The sequence below is a fragment of the Vipera berus genome (assembly GCF_964194415.1).
Source record: "Vipera berus genome assembly, chromosome: Z".
Classification (NCBI taxonomy): Eukaryota; Metazoa; Chordata; class Lepidosauria; order Squamata; family Viperidae; genus Vipera; species Vipera berus.
Genome location: NC_138205.1, coordinates 20,708,081 through 20,731,639, shown reverse-complemented (window position 1 = coordinate 20,731,639; position 23,559 = coordinate 20,708,081). Strand labels below are relative to the sequence as shown.

Here is a 23,559-nt window from a genome sequence, read left to right as displayed (position 1 = left end):
GGACACTAGAAGTGTTTGTTTTTGCTGCCATTCTTGTATCTCCTGTTGGCTGCTTTGGAAAAACTCTTTCCCTGGAAAGAATAAGTGGAGTATTGCCTAGGTCAGCAGGTTGGTATATATAATGCACTTTATGTTCATGACACAGCAACCATGAGGAGCATGAGGGAATGAGAGCCTTCCTCTAAAAATGCAGGAAGACATACTAACTTTTAACTTGGTTTCCCTTCAGAAGATTATAGCAGTGTACATAGAGTATCCTCTCCCATATTTCTCCACAAAGGTCCTGTGAAATAGTTTGGGCTGAGAGGGACTGAGGCCAAGCTAAAACCTAGGTCTGCCTGTTCCTATCACCAATCCAGTCTGTGCTAGTGGCTCTTTGTCTTTCCTATCACAATTACAGCATAATAGACAATAGCAGAACTTTTGTGATAGATAGTCCTGCGACTGTATTTTGCACGTCGTAATTCCTCTTTCAGAATGTCAGAATCAGCAGTTTCATTATTTTTGTATAATAGCACCTTAAGAAAGGAAGGAAATGGAACGTATTTCAGAGTCAATTTAAATAAAAATGCATCCAGTGTGTTTTCATGTCCACATTTAATCAGTGGGGTTCTCTCTTGTACATATCTATGGGACTGAAGCCTTTGTTGACTCCTGAGTTTAAAATAATAAAATTTCCTTAAATACTAACATGGCCAACATTATATGCATGTGTGTAATATGTGTGTTCAAGTCAGCGTCAATTCTTAGGGATGTGTGTCTAATACAGAGATACGTATTTTCTTTATGGTTTTTAATATTTCTGTCAAGCCTCAGCTATCCCTTGACACACTGCCCTTGAGGTCACAGAGGCCAAAGCTATCATACTGAGAATGAGGTCATCCGGGGTCAACCGGGTAACTAACATCCTGGCATTTTGGTCACAGTTGGCGATTCTCGTCTCCCGCACATGCGCATCTCCAGCCAACCTACCATTTGTACGCGCTCCACACATGGGCGACACGTTTCCTTACCCCTCGTTTCGCTCATGCGCAGACCGAGCTGAGGGAAACGACAGGCGCCAGCCTTTTGTTTCCTCTTACGCATGTGTACTGGTCTCAGCCATTAACCGGAGGAACGCCCCCCCCTCTTCCCCCCAAAGCTCCGGCAGGAACTTGGAAGGGCTCGCTTTCGTTTCTCGATTGGTTAACGCCAAGAGCGTGCGCGCGCGGCGGCCGGCAGGAAACCCTTTACCGAACGTGCCCTGCCAGGAGGGCGCGGGAAGAGCGCAAGCGCAGAGCGAGGCCCCGCCTTCCCCAGGGACTCATTGTGCAGCAACCGGATTGACTTCTTCTCGTGCGCGCGGGCCGGCGGGATCCGCGTCGCCCTGGCCCACCCCCCCCACCCTCTTCTTACTTCACAAGCGAGCGCGAGCCTGATAAGGGACGGAGCCGTCCACTCCCTCGGCAGGAAGGGGTTTGAGACCGCCCGCGTCGCGGCCCTTGAGCGCCAACATCACAACCGCCCCCTCCTTCTTTCCTCCCCCCACCCCTTATCTCTCTCTCTCTCTCTCTCTCTCTCTCTCTCTCTCTCTGTTGCGGCCTCGCTCTCTTCCATCTTCTTTTCCTCTTTCCTCCTCTCTCTTCCCCCCCCCGCCCCGCGAGCTTGCGATACCCCCTCACGGCGCCTCCCGAGGCTCGCGACTTTGCCTCCTCTCCTCTTCCCGAGGCGCCCGGCTTTAACGGAGGCGGGAGGGGGGGGGAAGGAAGGAAAAAGCGAAGCGGCCAAACGGCGCGCGCGCGCGCGTCCCTCCCGGAGGAGCCATCCCGCGGCAGCAGGTGGGAATCGAGGCCCACGTTCTACATAGGCGTTTTTTGTTTTGCTGACGCGCGCCAGGCGAAGCCAACAGAGAACGCGGGTGTCGGGGAGGGGGGGGGGGAAAGAGAAACGCGCCCTCCTATCTCCTTCCTCCTCCTCCCCCCACTCTTTCGCAGCATTCAACAACCCTTCCCCATTTCCGCGACGGCCGGCCTGCTCGCTCGCTTGCCCGCCCGTCAGTCAGTCAGTTTCCCCTTCCGGGCCGGCAGAAGCGCACGGCGTTGCCTCGTTAAGCGAGGGCTTCAAAGTCTGAAACAAGCCCGGCTTGTCGGCTGACTTGACTGATCGCCTGGCTCGCTCTCTCTCCTCACCACCTCCCATCTTTTCGGGGTTTGTGGTGGTTTGGGGTTGTTTTTTTTTCATTATTATTATTATTATTATTAAACTCGCCGCTTTACGAGGCAACGTAAAAGGCCAAAACTCCGGGAGGCGCGCACGGGGCGAGTGTCTCGGCACTTTCCTCCCCCCTCCCCCGCTTTTTTTTTCTTTTCCCTTCCGCCCTTTCCTCAACGGCCTTGAACGCGTGCTGAGGAGGAGCGGCACCCAGGGGCGTCCGACCCTTTTTTTTCCCCTCTCTGCCGCCAGCGCCAGCGCCATGTTGAAGCAACCGCTGCCGCCGCCCTCCCCTCAACCTGCTGCGCCTTCCTCGGGCCCCCCTCTTCCCACCACGCCGCCGCCGCCTCCTCAGGCCGCTGCGGCCGCCGCCGTTGCTGTCGCCGCCGCCGCCGCTGCTGTCTCCTCCACTTCCCGTAAAGCCAACCCACCCCCGGCCAGCTCCAACGGGAACCTCAGCCCCGGGGCCGCGGGCGGACCCAGAGCCACAATGGTGGCTCCCCCTGGGAGCGGGGGAGGAGGAGCCCCCCCTGGAGGAAGCGGCACCAGGTAAGGCTTGCCCGAGAGGCGCTGGTTTGGGCGAGCGACGAAGGGAAAAGGAAAGGGATCCTGGCGGAAAAAAAAAGACCGAAAAGGAAGGGACTTGTCGCACGTTCCCGCCCCAAAAGGGTTGACGGGAGGACTCGGCGGGGGGGGGGGGGGAGGAGGAGGAGAGGGAGAGGGAAAAAAAAAGAACACGTGTAGACCCGATAAGCGGAGTCGGGCTGCTTTGGTTGCTGATTGGGTGCCGCTTTTCTCAGCTTACGCCCTGGGGAGACCGGAAGGCGGATGCCGCTAAACTTGCCCCCCCCCTCCCTTGAGAATCTTCTCCAGCCATCCCATCTCTCCCGGCCTGTGTGATTTTTGAAAGGGGATGTAATGTGTGTGTGTGTGTGCGCGCGCGGGGTGGGTGGGGTGGGGGTGGTCTTCTGTCTTTCGAAAAAAGGAAGGTTCGATCCCTCCTGGGCTGAGTTGCCCTCCTTGCCTGACTGCTTCTATAGGAGGGATCCCGAGTGCCGCGTAGCAGAGTGAGCGCGCCTGTTACTCGTCCCAGCTTCTGCCAACCTAGCAGTTCGAAAGCACGTAAAAAATGCAAGTAGAAAAATAGGGACCACCACGGTGGGAAGGTAACAGCGTTCTGTGCACCTTTGGCATCTAGTCATGCCGGCCACATGACCACGGAGACGTCCTCGGACGAGCGCTGGCTCTTCGGCTTTGAAACGGAGATGAGCACCGGCCCCTAGAGTCGGAAACGACTAGCACGCATGTGCAGGGGAACCTTTACCTTTATAGGAGGGATCTAATTTCGGATGGAAAAATTGAGCATGGGAACTACGTTTTCTTGGGAGTATAATGAATGGACCTTTATTGTCAAAAGTACAACCATGTGTACATTGAGATTAGCTGAGCCTCCCTTCTGTCTCACCCCCCCAACTCACAGTGACAACAAACCTCCATCTTGTTACACCATGTGAACTCATTGCACGTTGACTTCTCGTGCACGCTGATGTACAATCCAAGATACTAAAAAAGACATCAAAAAACCATTAACCCAGCAGCCACTCTTTCGGACAGACATTGGAGCAGCAGCGTCTGGGCTGGCTTGGTCTGCTTAATTAAAAGAACTTCCTTGTATATTATGAGCAGTGATGCCTTCCAGAAATGAGTTTTGCCCAGCAGCGCTGCTTAAAGGTGGTTGGTTTGTTTTCAGTAGCCTAGCATAAATTTCTAGTTTAAGAAAGAGCAGGACTAAATAATATTTGCCGAGCCATGCATCGGTTTTATAAAGTTGAACAAGATCATGGATCTTTCTTTCTTTATCAATGAAGGAGCTCATAAAGACCTCCTTTTGCTATTCTGATTGAATTATCACCTAGTTATCTCCCACTTATTTTAAATTGGCTAAGAAATTTTGATGATTTGCACAAAATGTTATTCTGAATTTAGATAAAAGTAATGTTAAAGCTCAGAAATCATGGGTTTGAGGCAAAGTAAATCCATTCTAAGCTTTTCATTCACTTGAGAAAATTCTTGGGTACATGTGCCAGTAACACTTTATGTCCACCATCTACTTTTATATGTTTGTAGAGGATGAGTTTTCATGTATACTACATGTGCTGATTTCTCATCAAGTTGTCTCTGTAGAAAGGAAGTTATGTCTTTCTTAGCTGAATTAGGAAGTCTGTTTAATTATTTTGGTAGTAAAGTATGGGGTTCTTGTTTGTGGTGAGAGCTCCTGTGAATTGGATTGATGAAGGAATGATGAATGTATGCACCAAATGTAGCCTATTGGTTTAAAGAGTTTACATTTTGCATTATTAATTACATTTGTGCCTGATTTATTTTCAGGGGCCAGAGTACAGGCAAAGGACCTCCCCAATCTCCTGTAAGTTGTAGTATAAGCCATTTGGGATTGCTATATCTGATCTGTATGACTTGTGTAATTGCTAGAGATTTGAGGTTTCTACTACCAGTCTTTGCCAATAAATATATTTGCTAGTAGGCTTCAGTTCTTATGTTGCAATGTATGGCAGTGAAAGTTGGACCATAAAAAAGGCTGAGCGCCAAAGAATTGAGGCCTTTGAACTATGGTGCTGGAGAAGACTCCTGCAAGTCCCTTGGACTGCAAGGCGATCAAACCGGTCAGTCCTAGAGGAGATCAACCCTGACTGCTCTTCAGAAGGCCAGATCCTGAAGTTGAAACTCAAATACTTTGGCCACCTAATGAGAAGGAAGGACTCACTGGAGAAGAGCCTAATGCTGGGAAAGATTGAGGGCAATAGAAGAATGGGACGACAGAGAATGAGGTGGCTGGATGGAGTTACTGAAGCAGTAGGCGTGAGCTTAATTGGACTCCAGAAGATGGTAGAGGACAGGAAGGCCTGGAGGAACATTGTCCATAGGGTCACGATGGGTTGGACACAACTTTGCAGCTAACAACAACAACCTACGAATTTTTTGAGTTATGACATGTGGTAAAAGAATTCCTAGCCTAGAATCTTAGTATCTGCTATGACTATAGTTAAAACCATTTCTGTGTCTTTATGTTAATTTGTATATTTCTTTCATTTGCAATTCCTATAATAGCAAAGTATAAATAATATCTGGAGTAATTTCATGTAATAAATTTAGTTCAAATTTGTAATGCTAAATTACCTGTAGATTTTCAGCTTAGTGTCATTTGACATGTTGAGGTGCAGCAAAGTCTGCTTACAATTACTTTGGGTTTGTTTTTTTTTCTAAATTTGCAACTTTGTTAAGCGTGGAGTTAAATCACTGATAGGCACAATTTTTGTTTTGAAAAAAGAAAAGTGTACTTTTCAAATCAATCTGTATCATAACCACATTATTTTGATTTATTTTGTGACACATATTTGGATGCTTCAATTTTAGATACTGAATTGTGAAAATCCCAACATAATGTTCATTTTCAACTATAGACCCTCTGTCCAAACTCTGTGAGAAGTAGTAATACAGTTTGAAGCTGGGCCAAGCCTCCTATATAATAAGATTCACGAAAGAAGCTCCTTACTGAGAAAACAAATGACATAGTTATTAAGCCATTTTCTTGAATCTTTCAGTTGCCTACCTAATTATTGGGAGTGTTATAATATTGGGCAATGGTTGCTTACAGATGTCTTGGTGACACTTATTTTTCCATTTCTCCCAGGTTTTTGAGGGTGTTTATAACAATTCCCGAATGCTGCACTTTCTAACAGCAGTTGTGGTGAGTCTCCTGGTGATAAATTAAGAATGTAGAAAGGTAGATGTACAGTTGCTTGCTTATAGAGTGGAAGGTACATGATGGGGTGTATGTGCAGGGATGCTTTGAGTCACAGTCTGAAGTATTCCTGTATCCTTTTTTAAAATATTCCTTCCCCTTGGTTCTCTTCCCAGGGATCAACATGTGATGTGAAAGTGAAAAGCGGAAGCACATTTGAAGGAATTTTTAAGACCCTGAGTTCTAAGGTGAATACTTTCTTTGCTGATTAGTTTTCTTAGAATGTTAGCTAACAGGTTCAATGAAGTTTATACCTTAGTTGTACTTAAGTATTTAGCTTTATTTTATATTGAAACTTTGCATACAGGAAGCATCCTTTCTCCCCAAACTTCACAAAGCTTGCTTAAGCAGCCTGTTACTGTGAGATGTCAAGAGTGAACGTCTGGAAATAGATAGTGCTTAAGTCATCAACAGATTGTGATACGGCATGTTTTCAGATTTATGTAGTTTTCAATTGTAAGAATAGGCAGCCTGTATTAATTAATTATTATTATTATTATTATTTTACAGTTTGAGCTGGCTGTGGATGCTGTGCACAAGAAGGTGCCTGATCAGCCAGTAGGGCCGAGAAGGGAGGATATTGTAGACACTATGGTGTTCAAGCCTACTGATGTCATGTTAGTGCACTTCCGCAATGTTGATTTTAACTACGCCACCAAAGGTAATACAGCCTTAAAATAACAGAATTGAGGTGTGATGGGAGTACGTCTGAAGGAGAACTTGAATCCTTTCTCTCCTGGCCTTTCTTTCTGTTGTGTGTCTTAGATAAGTTCACAGATTCTGCCATTGCCATGAATTCTAAGGTGAACGGAGAGCACAAAGAGAAAGTACTACAACGCTGGGAAGGGGGAGATAGCAACAGTGATGATTATGACTTAGAATCAGATATGGTAAGTGAGTGATATGGCTCAAGTCCTCAAAATAGATTTACTTAGAGCTGCTTCTCTAAACTTTGTTGCAGCAAAGCTACTATAAAGCATTTATCTGTTATTTCAGTCTAATGGCTGGGACCCAAATGAGATGTTCAAATTCAACGAGGAAAATTATGGTGTGAAGACAACATACGATAGCAGCCTCTCATCATATACGTAAGTTAATGATTTAGCCATATATATATGTGTATATATATTTATGTGAAGGTTCAGGGGAGAGAGCAGTTGGTTTGGTAAGCTATTAAAGTAGAGTCTAGATAGTTTTTCTTTCTTTTTCATGTAATAAATGAGAGTTGGTTAACATACCAGGACTTGTAAGCCTTTGATTAGGTGGTGGAAATCAGTGGAGGAAGACGAGTAGACTGATTGACAAGACAATTCAGAGACAATCATCTCAATTTGTCAGTATTTGTGAATAGTTTCATCCTTTCTCTGTCCTCCGTTCCACCTGTTCATTACAGGCTGTTGGTGGCTATATAGCAGAAATAGTGAAAGTTCTATGATGAGACATGTCCATTGGAATATTATAATAATGCTACCCTTGTACAATCAGCGCTTGAGGGTGGATTCCAGGATTCACTTTAGGTGCAGGACTAGAAACTGAGAGACCATTGTAGTCCTCTCTTGGAAGCCAGTTGGATGACTTTGGGACAGAAATACACTCTCGCCCAATTCACTTTGCGGGACTTGTTATGGGGAAAATATAAGGAGAGCATTATGTACGCCTTCTTGAGTTGCACAAAGTAGTGCACAAGATACACGAGATATGGATCTTAATAAATAATGCAGTGAACATTAGAGCTCATGCAAGATGGTCACTTTGGACCGCTAATCAACTCAGTTGTTTATATAGTTAATATATACAGCATGTTTCACTACATTACTAGTTTATGTTCTGTTCCTAAATTCAACAGTATACAGAAGTAGCAGATGCCTGATTTTTCCATGTTTGTTTGCTCGTTTATTTATAAAATTTATTAGCTGCCTATCTTAACGCAAGGTATCTTAACGCAAGGTAATCATAGAAGATAAATATAAAAACATAAGTTAAACAAGACAAATGTTATGATCCAATTAAAGATGGGAGTTGGAATATGAATATGTGCATACACAAACATATTCTGTATGTGTGTGTACTCAATTGCTATTTCTTTTTGTGCTGTTATGTAAAACATAAAAAACAAGGAGTAATGGACAAAAACATTAAAGCAGGAAATAAAAGAAAATGTAACTCTATAAATAATCACTGTTCGCTCTTCAAACATTTCTATGCTTGCAAGTCACTCTTGCTTTCTTTGCATCTGAACATCAGTTTATATATTCCCTTTGCTTTTTTTTAAATTTCTCCTCTGATTTTTGAGGACTACAAATCCAGGGCATTACTTTCTCAGTCTTCCCCTGCACCCATTCATTCTTGCTTTATATGTATATATATTTATTAAATGCTTATTCATTCTTTCTATTTAGCTAAGCCACCTCAGTGTACTACTTTCATACTGGTTTCTGATTTTTGTATTAAGTCTGCCCATTCATTCTTGACCCTTTTTTTTTTTTGCTTTACTACGTTCAAAGATCTTTCAACAAACATTTACTCTTCTCGGCAGATGTAGTTGACTATATATTAGCAATCTTTTTATCAGTATTTCTAAATTTTGAACGTTTTCCTATCTGTGTCCCCTTCTTTAGGAATATACTCCTAAAGTGAATAGTTTTTATCTCCTGGCTGTAATATTTTGCCATTTATGTGTAACAGGTAGTGGTCCTTCAATTTTTTCCTTTAGAGTCTCAGACTACATAATGGCATCGTCTGATCAAAGTACATGTACATTCATATCGCTAACCAACCCTAGCTGACCATTTCAGTTTCACTTTTGACTATGTAGTCATTCCCATTTAAATTTTTAAGTACTCTTTCCAAAATTCATTGACTTTGGTTTTGTCAGTATAGCACCAATTCATACTGTTTTAACATGTTAGTGCTTTTGTTCATAATTAAATCTACATCTTTACTTCATGCACATATCCATCAGTGCCTCACAAAATCAGATCAGTTACATGATTCCCCCCTGTTTAAGTTTCACAAATACAGCATGCCTGATTTTCTTCCTTCAGTTGGTTATTTTCTTTGCAGTTTATTCCTCTTATATTCCGAATCAGAATCTTCATATTTCATGGTCAACAAATGATCTCATGCACCCGTTACGGCTTTCATCATTTAAAGCTTTCACATAACACTTTTTTATTACAAGAAGGAGCAAATCTGTTGCTCCATCTGTTTTCTCTGTTAATGGTAAGAACTCTACTGGTCAGTTTGGGCACATTTTGGCCAGTATTGTCACCCAACTAAATCTGATTTTAACTCAAAATGCAGTGTGTGGATTTATTCAATAAGTAATAAGCACCCAGAACTTTATTGGAAATAGTTTTGGATCTGAAATTTATAAACCCTAGGAAATTCAATCAAAAACTTTGAACTGTTGGGGTCTGAGGTGTCTTTTACCATGTTACAAATGAAGAGGTGTTGGTGTATTTACAATGAAACAAGTTTTTTGTTTTGTTGTTTTGGATAAATCTGTAGAATTTCTTTGCTGCATTTCCTCCCCTCCCCCTTTTCCAACGGGCCGCTTTTTCATGGTAGAGTCCCTCTTGAAAAAGATAACACAGAGGAATTTCGGCAGCGAGAGGCCAGAGCTGCACAGCTGGCACGAGAAATTGAGTCAAGCCCACAGTATAGACTGCGTATTGCGATGGAAAATGATGATGGACGCACAGAAGAAGAGAAGCACAGTTCAGTGCAAAGACAAGTGTCTGGAAGAGACAGCCCCAGTTTGGCTTCCAGGTAAGTTTGCAGCATTGGTGAAACGAATAAAAATATGTATTTAAAATCTGTTCTACTAGCAATGATACCAGTTGTTTTATAATTTGTATATTAGCTACTCTGCATAGCTCAGGCAGCATTTTTTTAGGGTGATTCAAAACTTAATAAAATAACTTTGGGATAGCCAGGTGCCTCTCCAGTTATAAAATGAACACCAGTTGTGGCTAGTTTACCCTACACTGGGGAGGAAACAACACTAAGGTCTCACTGTGACTTAGAAGCTGTTTCACCTGTTGATTGCCAGTCTCTTGGCTTCAGATGTTGCCTTGCATTTTGCATTCAGCTTCTTGGACGAGGAAAGTTACGATCGTTTTCTTTCTCTATTGTTCTTAGAAAGTACCCAGCTGTTTCTTTTTGCAGAGAGGGCAAATATATCCCACTTCCCCAACGTGTCAGAGAAAGCTCCCGAGGAGGCATACGCTGCAGTAGCTCTAGAGGAGGGAGGCCAGGCATGAGCTCCTTGCCACCCCGTGGGAGTTCACATCATTCGGAAAGCAACACTGGCTCTGCTCCCGAGCAACGAGGTATCAATGGAGGTGAGGCAGAGGATCTCGGGCTTAAAAGGGAAATACTGGAATGGATTGAAAACGGTCACTTGAACAGGCAGGGAAAAAAAAGCCTTGGTAAAGGTTGGCCCATCTGACTGAAAGTTCACATGACTCTCTTTCTCTCTCTCTCTCTCTCTCTCTCTCTCTCTCTCTCTCTCTCTCTCTCTCTCTCTCTCTCTCTCTCTCTCTCTCTCTCTCTCTTTCCTTCCCCCTCCCTGTGTTTCCTGTCTGTTATGATGTAATTTTAAAGTGGAAAAGGATACGATGAAAAGTCACAGTCAAGAAGTTTGTTCTGCTTTATTTTTCCTCTAAAGCAGCGTTTTTTAAAACTTTTTTTCTCTCAAGGACACTTTCACATTTTTAAAAAAAAAAAATCTCAAAAGAGCTTTTCTTTGTGCGGTTTGTATTTATCATATTAAAAATTAAAATTGACTCATTTGCTGTTACGACGTAATTTTAAAGTGGAAAAGGATACGGTGAAAAGTCACAGTCAAGAAGTTTGTTCTGCTTTACTTTTTCCTCTAAAGCAGCGTTTTTTAAAACTTTTTTTCTCTCAAGAACACTTTCACGTGGTTTTTTTTAAAAAAATCTCAAAAGAGCTTTTCTTTGTGCGGGTTATATTTTATAATATTAAAAATTAAAATTGACCCCATTTGCTGCAGCTACGATTAGTCATGATTATTGTTTGACGGGATTTTAATATTGTATTTTTCAACATAGGATGGCAAATAATTTTGGATTTCAAGGAAACTTGACAAAAGTCAGTCTGGGGGACCCCCAGGGGTTTTAGGACCACACTTTTAAGGAACACTGCTGTAAGGGGAAAAATGCATTTTGAAAGGAGATTGAGAAAGTTGAACAGCGTGCCTATAGAGGATGACAGCAAAAAAAATATTCATGCGAGGGTCAAAACTGACATGGGCAACTTGAATTGGGGAAATGTTGGGTTGAAGGGGTTCTTCGGAAACCATTGGCTAATGGTGTTGATCCTGTGGGGAGATAAGAAACTGGCCTGCATGCCATGCAAAAATGGTTACTTGCTCCACAAGAGCACAAGATGTTAAATTCTGAATTATTTAGAAAGAAATGAAGTACTAGTAACAATGACAAGCCGTTCTCCTTTTAACAACATTGAGACTGGAATTTTTGTGGATAGGCAAAGTGGTCTCATTAGGCAAAACATCACCTGACTGCATCACTTAGCAATCACAGTTCTAGTAGTCCCAGTTGTAGTCATTAGACGAGGACCTCAAGCTTGTGCCCTGTTGTGCTTTGCCTCCACTTCAACTCCTCTCCCATCTCTGCCCTTTAGTGCCTCAGCAGTAGCAGCAGGGGGAAGATGGTGGCAAAGGTCAGCTGAGGACATTGGAGGGGGGGGAGGGGTATTGCAGGGCAGCCAAAAGGGCAATGGTATGGGTGGGTGAAGTGCATGGCGCAGTGTAAATGCAGTTGCACTACCAAGCACCCAAAGTTTGATCATATGACTGTGGGGGCACTTCAGTGCCCATAGCCTAAAGGGCTGGTCATAACTACTACTCATTCAGTGCTGTTGTAACTTTAAATGGTTGCTGAATGAATGGTCATTAAGCAAGGACTACTTGCACCACCAATACAAATTAGGTTTAGGGAAGGGGTCACTTCCTTGAATGAGGAAATGATCGACGATCTGTCTTCATTGCAATATCATTCTGGTTCAGGCTACCAAGATAGGTTGATGAGTAGAAGGGAAGGGTGGGATGAATAGTATGGACAGATTGAAATCACAAAGTGTATCAGACCATCACGGGGGGGGGGAATGGAAGGACGAAGATTAGCATGTGTTCTGGAGAACAATAACAATAAAAGGAAGGGGAATAGCATTTTGAATGGTAAAGAAAACGCATAACTAAAGTTGAAAGTGACGCAGTTTATAGCACATAGGATCAATAAAAAGATTCTAAATTGAAGGGAGTGAAGAAGAAAGGAATAGATGTAGTGCAAATGGGGAGAAAATAGATTTGAAGCCTCAGTAGCCTATGAAATGCCTCAGAAAAAAAAATGATCCAAGGCTAATTTCTGACTCTTGCGACAGTGACGTTGCGTTGTTGGTTTTCGCAAAGTGCGTTCAGCGAACGTGCTTGCTGAAAATTAGAAGAAGCAGTAACGATACCAGTGACAACTTTGTTCAGTTTCGCTGTGTCTGAAGCAGGCCTCTACCCTGCCACTGATTTCATGTTCGCTTTCAGTTGCCCCAACTCCGTCTTGCTACGTTACAACCTGGAACCAGGATGGCTGCATCTCATGATGATTCCTTGTGACCTTTCTCTTTACTTGCCTCTCTTCTTTGGTTAGGCTGCCACCGTTTCCTGCTTCTTCCCATTCGTCCCCCACATTTGTACAGGCCGTAGGGCCAGTCACCTATCCACATTCATTAGTTTGCCTCCTGTAGATAGGTCGCCTCGGACAAGGGTTCCGGTTGGTGCGTTGACTTAAATCACCATTCACTTATTTTTAAATGTCTTGACCGGTCCGAATTTGGAAATGCCAGTTGCAACGAGGCGGCTGCTAATTTCGTCGGCATGGCGGAATTGTCATTGTTGGCTAGTAGGGGGAGCGCCATAGATGTCAGAGGAACGTTTTGTTTTGTTCACGTGTGTCTGGTTTGGTTCATCACCCCTTACGGCTGCTTTGTTTTTAGGTCCGTCTAGAATGTCTCCAAAGTCTCAACGACCCAATCGAGGGGCTAAGAACATGTCTTCCCCAACCAGCCGATCCATGGAAGTCTCTGCTGCATCTCCTACAGGTAGAAGAAAGAATAAGCAGCAAATCTGATGTCTTTTTTTTTCTTCCTTTGTGAGGGCCTTGATTAATTTCCCCCCATCTTTTAGCCCTCATCTAATGCATCTTTGCTGTTGCTGTATTGTATAGTGGGCCGCCTCTATGCTCCCCGTTCACCGAAGTCTGCCTCAACTGTTCCAGTCTCTTCCCAAGACCCCCCTGTGGGACCAGCTATCCCTATTGCTCCTGCATCGCCTTCCGAGTCAAGGACTACCCTGGAATCGAGTGCTTCCCCCACCCCACCTTCACCCAAAGTCCCAGCATCTATCCCAGTAGCTGCAGTTGAAGGTAGGTACTTAAACTGGGAGGTAAAGCAGGTCTTGTTGATTGCCAGTCAACAAAGAAGGAACTAAGGATGGACTTAAAACAAAGCAACCCATAGGTGTTAGCTGGCCAGAGAATCCCAGCTGTGCTGCACAAAACCCCTCAGTCAGCGTGTCATACGATTTACAGGGTTTCTGAGAACGTTGAGGACTTCGTTTAGATTTTTGAAACTTGCTGACTTTGGGAGGATTGCCGACTTGTAAACTTCTCTCGTGGTGTTTTTTTTCCCCCTTCCTTCCTGTTTTTTACCCTAGTAAGAAAAAAAATTGAGATTTTACCATTTTTCAATAAACTTGATAGGTTTGATCAGCTGAAAACGTTTTTAAGAGAGTAGAACAAATTCTTGTCTGCCTGGAGGAGGAGAGTAGGGGATTTGAATAAATTGCGGGGCTCTTTGGGAAGTTGCCGTACTTTCCAGGTGCATTTCAAGCTTTTGTTCCTCTTTCCTTGCATACATTTTGCTTTCTAACCCTTTCCTTCCTCTTCTAGTTAAAGAGGTGCCTAGCTGTGCCACCAAAGAAGGCGGCAGGACTGTAGAAGTTATGGGGCCCTCAGATTTGGTCAAGCAGACTAGCAAAGGTTTGTTTCTTTTGTGTCTTTGAGCTTTTTCCTTATTACTCTAAAAGCCAGATTGGAGTTGCTTTGCATGTTTTATATATTTTGCATGTTGCTGTTTTTTTTCCAAAATTGTCAGCTAAGTCAGGCAGAGTCTACAGATAAGAAGGCAGATAGATTCCTTGTGTGTACAATCACACTTGGCCAATAAAGAATTCCGTTCTATTCTAAAAGTAATGAATAGTAATTAGTAAATAGTAATTAATAAACTCAGAACTCGCTTAGATGACTTTGAGCCAGCTGCTTCATCTCGGCGTAACTCATAGGATTGTTCTGGGGATAAATGAAGGAAGACTTGATTACTCCCCAATAACATCACCTTGCTCATTCAGAAAAGTGGGCTATAAATACAAAATTGAATAATCACTGATAAGTAAAAAATAAATAAATCTTAACCTGGTGCGTATAATTTAGTTGGCCACCGAAACCAATGTCATCTGGGTTTATAGGAATGTAGCTCTCCTAATCCTCACCCAATTGTTCTCCTTTAATGTTAAAGAGAGTTCCAGGTTTGAGAAAAAGCTTAACAGAACTTGGGGATTGATACTAAAAAGCCCTTCAGGTTTTTGAGTTCTTAACTCTTCCGGTTGTGGCAATTGCACTGCTCTAGGTCTCCAAAATGAACAGAAGAGGAATCAACTCGAGGAGTTGAGGAAGTTTGGAGCCCAGTTTAAGGTGAGCACATTCTCTTTAAAAGGTAAAGGTTCCCCCGCACATGCGTGCTAGTAGTTTCCGACTAGGGGCCCGTGCTCATCTCTGTTTCAAAGCCGAAGAAGCCAGTGTTTGTCCGAGGATGTCTCCGTGGTCATGTGGCCGGCATGATGAGACGCCAGAGGCGCACAGAACACTGTTACCTGCCCACCGTAGTGGTCCCTATTTTTCTACTTGCATTTTTACGTGCTTTCGAACTGCTAGGTTGGCAGAAGCTGGGACGAGTAACATGCGCTCACTCTGTTACGCGGCACTCGGGATTCGACCCGCCAAACTGCCGACCTTCTGATCGACAAAAGCTCAGCGTCCTAACCCACTGAGCCACCGCGTCCCCTACGTTCTCTTTATTCCCCTTCATTTAAAAAGGATTAAAAAAAACAACACTGAGCACTTTTAAAATACAAAAATTAAATAAAAGCAGTTTTTCTGACCACAGTTGCTTACCCCATTTCTCTTTCTAGTTACAGCCCAGCCCCTCTCCAGAGGCCACCCATGACCCCTTCCGGCCAAAAGAGTCCCTTGAAGGGAAAGGAAAAGACAAACTGCCAGAGGTGTTGGTTGGGGCAGGCAGCTCGTGCGAAGGGTCTGAAGAGTCTCCCAAGCCCAGCCTGGATTTCTGTGAAGGCAGCAGCAAGGAGGAGAAGGGATCCCCTGAGGGCATGGAGCGCCAGACCCAGACAGCCAGTCCTCTGGGTAAAGGGGAAGCAGAGGACAAGGAAGATGGTCCTGTCTCAGAGTGAGTCTTGGGGGGGGGGAACCCTGGAGTACAGGTAGTCCTCGACGTGCGACCTCTCAGTTGAGCCCGAAATTTCTGTCATTAAGCAAAACGTTTCTTAAGCGGGTTTTGCTCCGTTTTGTGACCTTTCTTGCCCCAGTGGTTAAGCAAATCAATGCAGTTGTTCAGTTAGTTAGTTATTTAGCGTATGGCTGGTCACACACAGAATTAAAAGCACTTCATATTTACAAGTTAGAACAGTTAAAACAATTTTTTTTTTAAAAAAAGAAGCAATTATAAAACCTAAGAGGAAAACAGAAATAACATTTCAGAGTTTAATGTCGAGTTTGGAGATCCAGTCAGTAGCTGCCGTTGTTACGCAGAGGAAGTCCTTAAAATCTCCTGGGTATCTTCTATTAGTGCATTCCCTCACTATATGTTGGATAGTCTGTCGGGGAGCCCTGCAGTTAGTAATAACACTCGTTAAGTGAATCTGGTTTACCCATTGACTTGGCTTTTGTCAGAAGGTCTCAAAAGGGGAACCCATGACCCCAGGACACTGCAACCGTCATAAATACGAGTCAGTTGCCAAGTGTCTGAATTTTGATCATGTGACCATGGGCAGGGCTTTTCAACCTTTTCACCCATTGTACCACCTTTAGGAAATGGCAACATCCGAATACCACCAGTCGCCTAGCAAGGTGTCAAAAACTTGATGACCAAAAAAAAAAGGAAAAAAGTGAAGTACAGGTAGTCCTCGACTTACCACTGTTCACTTAGTGACTGTTGGAAGTTACAATGGCACCGAAAAAAGTGCCCCCCCAAGCCACAGCCGAGCAAGACTGCCTGCCTGCCCGGCTGCGCTCTTCCTCCTGTCTGAGGTTTTCATTGTTGTGAGCATTTATGTTGAGGATTGGCAGCGGGGGTGGGGTGGGGGTGTGTTTGGTTTTTATTCCCCGCGTCTGCTGGGTGGTTGCAGCAGGTTTTGGTCACTTCACGTGACCCTGGGACACTGGCCTCATAAATATGAATCAGTTGCCAAGCATCTGAATGTAAATCACAAGACCCTAATATTCCAGCTGATCAGTGTTTCTTCTGGGCTCAGCAGAAGCGCCAGGATCAGCGCCGAGCTCCAGCTGGAGCCTGGCACTGATCCTGGCGCTTCTGCTGAGCCCTGACAACCCCGAAGAAGCGCTGATCCTGGCATTTCCGCTGAGCCTTGACAGCCCTGTAGCTCCAGCCATCTCCCGCTCGGGCTTGTGTGGTGTTACCACCGGTTCAGCCCATTCCCCTCCCCCGCTACCACTTTTCTAGGAGGGTCGCGTACCACCTGCCAGATGCCAATGTACCACAGGTAGTACCCGTACCACTGGTTGAAAAGCCCTGACCGTCACTTTTTTTCAGTGCTGCTGTAACTTTGAACGGTCCGTCAATGAACTGTTATAAGTCGAGGACAACCTGTAGATAAGACTGCTGCATGTTTTATGTTCCTGTCTCATTTCCATTATACTCCCATCCAGGCAGGTGAAGAAATCAACATTGAATCCTAATGCAAAAGAATTCAACCCCTCAAAGACTCTTCTTTCTGTGGTGCGTAACTAGCTCTGGGACTAATGTGGGTTGATGGGGTGGGTTTTTTGAGGGGATGACAGCATGTTCAGTAATCTCATAGCTGCTTTCATCGTTAAATATCTAACCATTGCTGCCTTTTTTCCCCCCCAGAACAAATCAACAAGTATGCCTACATCACCGGGGCCACGCACCCATTCTACACCCTCCATCCCGGTGATTACACCGGGGCAAAGTGGCATGTACAGCACACAATATATTTCTTACATCCCACAGATTCACATGAGCCCAGCTGTGCAGGTGAGGTGGGGAGAATGATACCTGAAGGGTCCTATCTTTGCACTGCAAAATATTGCTTTCTTTACAAAGTGTTATCAGGCACGGTAGTAAGGATACCGTTAGAATTAATTATGTTTACTGCTATTCTCTGCAGACACCTCAGATGTACCCTTATCCTGTTTCCAATTCTGTGCCCGGACAGCAAGGGAAATACCGAGCTAAAGGTGAGGAGATTCTTGGCCGGAGGATCGTTGATCGTGGGAAATTTGCCTGGAAGGCTCAACTGTTCAGCCACATGGAGGAGAGGGGAAAAAACAAAAAACCACGAGTATAAATGGCTTTTCTTAACCCATTTCTTTTTCCTGAACAGGGTCTCTACCTCCCCAGCGTTCAGACCAGCACCAGCCCACCTCAGCTCCTCCCATTATGCAAGCAGCAGCAGCTGCGGGACCCCCTCTTGTAGCTGCAACTCCATACCCTTCGTACATCTCCTACAATCCCCAACAGTTCACAGGACAGCCTACTATGATGCAGCCCATGGCCCACTATCCCTCGCAGGTGGGGACAATAAATAATTCAAGGGAAAACAGATAGGTGTGTTTATCTGTTTTACTCATATTTTCTGTCTTTTTTTTTCCTTCCCTCTAGCCTGTGTTTGCCCCCATGCTGCAGAGTAACTCCCGTATGATGACATCTGGCAGTCACCCTCAAGCTATCGTCTCATCATCTACTCCACAGTATCCTCCGACAGAACAGCCTACGCCCCCAACTCTTTATGGTACCTTTATTATTAGCTGAAGTCTGAGCTTTCTTTCTCCCCCCCCCCCATGTTGCCTTGTTGACTGCTGCTTGCTGCTTCTCTCCCCAGCCACAGTGCATCAATCGTATCCCCATCATGCCACACAGCTGCATCCGCATCAGCCTCAACCAGCTACCACACCCACGGGCAACCAGCAGCAAACACAACATGCCGCCCCCAGCCCTGTGCAGGTACTTGGAGGGAGGGGGAGGAACCAAGTATGGGGGTGACTGCATAGGAGACACTTAATGCTTGTCTTGGCACTCAACCCCCTGCTATTTGATTTTACATTTGAAGTTGGTCCTAGAGCACCACGACCCTTGAAGCTGTAGAAATTCTAGGTTGGCATGAAAAGGAATCTTGCTTTTAAAGTGATTATTCTGTCTATCTCAGTTCCTGAAACTGCTGTTACAGAATCGAAGCTCCAGGGACAAACTTACTAATCCTTGCATGCTTTCTTTGGGGGGGGGGGGGGAATGCGATCTAGGAATTAAAACAAGATGCTGCCTTGCAACGACTTGATTTGGGTATTACTGTAAAACAAGTTTGGGAGGGGGAGTATTTTCTGCAAGGGAAATGCAGAACTGAGGACAGGTGGGTGGTTAGAACCTGTCCACCATAACTGACATGTAGTGGTGTTGTTGTTTTTTTTACTTTCTCTGGAAACATGTTCAAAATGTGAATCCTTTAAATCTGTGATGGCATGATAAATTAATCGGAGGGTTATGTGTTATATGAAGAAGATCGGAGAACTGGAAGGCTAATTTAATAATAAAAAATCCTGTAATTAAAAACAAAGTTAATAAAACCAGGAGTCATTTCCTACCCTTCCCACGGATAAAATGTTATGCTAACCTGAGTTTAAAATATATATATGTGTGTGTGTGTATATGTGTATATATGTGTATATGTATATATATGTATATATATATGTATATATATGTGTATATATATGTGTATACACACACACACACACACACACACACATATTGCAGGCTCTGGTGGTTGAAGTGTGACTCTTGTGCTTTCTACTATAGCACCAAGCTGGACAACCACCTCACTTGGCCAGTGCTCAGCAGCAGCAGAACCTGTACCACGCTGCTACCCTGACAGCTACGCCACCCTCCATGACCCCGGGGCCCAGCGCTCAGTCTCCACAGAGCGGTTTCCCACAGCCAGCAGTTTATGCCATCCATGCCCATCAGCAGCTGCAGCACGGATACACCAACATGGCCCACGTCACTCAGGTGAATATGCCTGACTCTGGGGAGGGAAAAGGGGCAGCTGTCTTGACCATGGAAGGCATTTCTGTCCTCATAAATACTCAAGAGTGGTGTTGAACAACCCAGGAGATGGATATCACCAGTAAGATTTATTTATTTATTTATTTTTGCGGCAGTTGATGTATGAGAAAAATGGCAGGGTGATGATTTTTATCTACTTCAATACATACCGGGATTACTTGGGGGGAAAAAACATTTAAAAATCAACAGGTTGCTACATAAAAGGTTCCCCCGCACATGCGTGCTAGTCGTTTCCGACTCTAGGGGCTGGTGCTCATCTCCGTTTCAAAGCCGAAGAGCCAGCGCATGTCCGAGGATGTCTCCGTGGTCATGTGGCCGGCATGACTAGACGGCAAAGACGCACGGAACACTGTTACCTTCCCACTGTAGTGGTCCCTATTTTTCTACTTGCATTTTTTTACGTGCTTTCGAACTGCTAGGTTGGCAGAAGCTGGGACGAGTAACAGGCGCTCACTCTGTTACGCGGCCCTCGGGATTCGACCCGCCCAACTGCCGACCTTCTGATTGACAAGCTCAGCGTCCTAACCCACTGAGCCACCACGTCCCTTTTAGGATACTACATAAGTTTGAGCAAAGATTGTGTCGGTGTCAGCAAGAACAGCAATTGTTTCATGAATTATATTTGTTATTTAATAATGTTTCGTTATTAAATATGCTTTGAACAACGCTTGGAATTAGGTTAAGCGCCTTGTCTAAATTTCAGTTTAAATTTACATTTGAGTGGCATCAGTTGCTAAATATATGTTCCTTAATTAGTAAAAAATGGCATTTTCTCTGCTGGCCTAATTAGTTGATAAATTGGGGTATCCTTTATTTAAATCCTCAAAACTATTTTTTGTCTACTGCAGGCCCATGTCCAGACTGGAATTGCAGCTGCCCCGCCACCTCACCCTGGAGCTCCCCAAGTCATGCTCTTGCATCCGTCACAGACTCATGGTGGACCCCCTCAAGGAGGTGTGCCCCAGAGTGGTGTGCCCACCCTTTCCGCCTCCACACCATCCCCCTACACATACATAGGGCACCACCAAGGTAAGACTTGTTATTTAAGAGCCTTGGTGGAGCAGTGGGCTAATGCCTCCTTAAGTAACACCAGCTGCCTGCAATTAGTGCAGGTTCGCATCCCACCAGGCTCAAGGTTGACTCAGCCTTCCATCCTTCCGAGGTAGGTAAAATGAGGACCCAGATTGTTGGGGGCAATTAAGCTGACTTTGTAATAATGCCGCTTGGGGGTGTGTGTGAAAGCCCTAATAAGCAGGCATATACATAGAATGAAGGCTACTGCTAAGCTTGTAAGCCGCCCTGAGTCTTCGGAGAAGGGCGGGATATATATGGAATTAAAATAAAATAAATAAATTTAAAGCCGGGGTGGGGAGAAGGTGGATTAAATAAGAAAGATGAGCCCTCTGATGTACCAAACATCCCCGTCTAGCGCAGGGGTAGGCAACTTCGGCTCTTTTATGACTCATGGACTTCAACAAGAGCCTTGGTGGAGCAGTGGGCTAATGCCTCCTTAAGTAACACCAGCTGCATGCAATTAGTGCAGGTTCGAGTCCCACCAGGCTCAAGGTTGACTCAGCCTTCCATCTTTCCGAGGTAGGTAAAATGAGGACCCAGATTGTTGGGGGCAATAAGCTGACTTTGTAATAATGCCGCTTGGGGGGGGGGCTAAAAGCCCTAATAAGCAGGCATATACATAGAATGAAAGCTATTGCTAAGCACATTGATTTGTGCTTTAAATTGTAACCCGCCCTGAGTCTTCAGAGAAGGGCGGGATATAAAAATGGGATCAAATTTAAATTTAAAACTCCCAGAATTCCTGAGTCAGCATAGCTGACTCAGGAATTCTGGGAGTTGAAGTCCATGAGTCATAAAAGAGCCGAGGTTGCCTACCCCTGGTCTAGCATGTCCATATGGGTGGAAATTAACAGATTTTTGTAGTCGGCATTTCTGATCAGATAACTACTCTGAAGAATTGAGTGAGCCTTGATGGCAATTGGGCAGGGCTTGTCCTGCGGATAACAGATAATGCTGTTTTGGACTCTGGTGTGCCTTGTGTGTTCCTCACTGCCTCTTTCTTCTCTTTCCAGTTCAGTCTCATCCCTCCCAGCAGCTACCATTCCACACCCCTGGGAATTGATGTCCACGCTTCTCCTCGTGACCTGAGACCCCAGCCAGCTATGGCTCTGTTGCTGACCCTCCCCTTCCCCCCAAGCCTGGGCCATCCCTTGTGCCCAAGGCAGAGGCCCCTGAAGGGATGCGGTCCGGCCCAGCCCCTCTTGGCAAGCACCTTCCGTTCCGTTGGTTTAGTGAAGCCTGCCCAGGGTACTGTTGACCAGCGGGATGGAGCAAGACCCCTTTCCATTGCCCAGAGGAGGGCAGGGTTTATTTTCTCTTATTTATAACTCCATTGGGGTTCCTAGAGCAAATGCCACTTTCCCACATTAACTTGACAAGGACATGACCATATGGACAAATCTTGACTTTTTATTAAGTAAAAAATATTTAAAAAGTTAAAAAAAAATAATAAAATTTTAAACTAACTAATGTTGGGCTTGGGGTGAATGTGTGGGAGGGCCAGTTTGTAAACAACAAACCTTAATTGTGGTTCTGCAGCATCAGAGAGGAAGACTTTGTGACCTGTCCAGCATACGTAGCTCAACCAGACTTGGAAGAACTGTTTTGGAATTCAGCATTATTGTCTTAACAGCATTAATTTTCCTCTCTGAAAATAGTCATCAAGGGTTAGTAGTTTGAGTGACAGCGATGCAAATCCTAAAGCAGTAGTTTTTAGTGCTGGGGTTATGCTGTGAATGCAGTACACACCAACTTAAAATTTTAATTGATGCTTTTATTTGGAATCAGTGACACCATATTAAATTTAAGGACTTTGGGGATGAGCAGAAATGGTATATTTGTGCCATAATTCAACTTAGACTCCGTAGGAGTCTTAAGTTACTATTGTTTTTTCAAGTAGTTATAAAAAAACAAACCAAGGATGATGGTGTGACTGAGATGTTAAATCTTTATTAGCAGAGACCATTTTGAATCACTTAAAAGTCCGTTTTATGCCTCAGCAAGTCACCATCTGAGAATTCTTTTAAAATGGGCACAGGTTAAGTTCACTGTTGTTGCTCTTCAATGAAATTGCAGTTTTCATTTGTCAACCTGTGTCATAGTCTTACTTTGATCCTGGCTAGTCAAATCAGGTATAAGGGATCTGGCATTGTATATAGGAATCTTAACAGCTGTAATCTGAACCAACAGTTGTGAAATGGTGAGTAAAGGAAAAGTCCTTATTTTAACAGGAAAAAAACACTATAGAAGAAAACAATCTTTAGAATTAAGAATATTAGTCCCTTCTCAACTATTATAATTCTGCTGGTCATATTTGTGAAACAGGTTGGCAATGCGTAATCAGGCTAAAAGTTGTACATTAAATTTTATCAAAATGATGTTAGTGGTTCATGTAATCAGTTGCAAAAATAAGGCTGTCTGTGGTTGATAGTATTCAATATCTCTTTAAAAAAACAAACCTTTGTCAGTGCAGTTAAAATACTGCTGGAGAACATAAAAAGTGATGCATTTCACTTCTTCCAATGAGCACTTTCCAAATCACTTTTCTTTAACATCAAAGCAACAGTAATCATTTCCATGCCCACTTTTTTACACATGCAGATATTTTTTTTCAGTATTTTGTGATTTCATTTTTCTTTCTATGTATACCAGCACAAAAACATAACAGATATGCTTCTGTGGGGTTCTCGGTGCTCCAAAATTGTGATATCTGATTGGGTAATGAAATGTCTGCAAGCAAGTAACAAAGCACAGAACACCCAAGAAGCTCAAGAGTTCAACTCCAAACTACATATATTATCTTCTGTTGGAAATGTGCTGCTTTTTAATGCTGATCTGTAATGGGTTAAGGTTGCATACCATGTTCCCCAGAAAGTAAGACTGGGTCTTATATTAATTTTTGCTCCAAAAGACGCATTTGGACTTATTTTCCAGTTAGTACCGTATTTTTCCGAATATAAGCCCTAAATGCGCCCATCTGGCTG

General features: G+C 44.1%; 1 protein-coding gene across 4 annotated transcripts; it reads left to right on the top strand.

The window, feature by feature from the left end:
* Positions 1–22,953, top strand: ATXN2L (ataxin 2 like). Of its 4 annotated transcripts, none has more exons than XM_081344396.1 (23): positions 1–108; positions 4,579–4,615; positions 5,900–5,956; positions 6,127–6,198; positions 6,521–6,671; positions 6,776–6,900; positions 7,007–7,098; positions 9,581–9,781; positions 10,154–10,356; positions 13,046–13,150; positions 13,276–13,473; positions 13,999–14,088; positions 14,735–14,799; positions 15,297–15,571; positions 17,071–17,140; positions 17,273–17,419; positions 17,553–17,622; positions 17,769–17,956; positions 18,047–18,176; positions 18,267–18,388; positions 19,235–19,444; positions 20,350–20,530; positions 21,589–22,953. In XM_081344396.1, the coding sequence occupies exons 3-23, from the start codon at positions 5,930–5,932 to the stop codon at positions 21,636–21,638; spliced, it is 2,772 nt and encodes a 923-aa protein (XP_081200522.1). In that variant the 5' UTR covers positions 1–108; positions 4,579–4,615; positions 5,900–5,929; the 3' UTR covers positions 21,639–22,953. The 4 variants fall into 4 exon arrangements, with proteins under 4 accessions (XP_081200522.1, XP_081200520.1, XP_081200521.1 ...); XM_081344394.1 differs by lacking the exon at positions 1–108 and adding an exon at positions 1,863–2,739 and having other exon boundaries at positions 10,154–10,344; XM_081344395.1 differs by lacking the exon at positions 1–108 and adding an exon at positions 1,864–2,739 and having other exon boundaries at positions 10,181–10,356.
* The last annotated feature ends 606 nt before the right edge of the window (positions 22,954–23,559 follow it).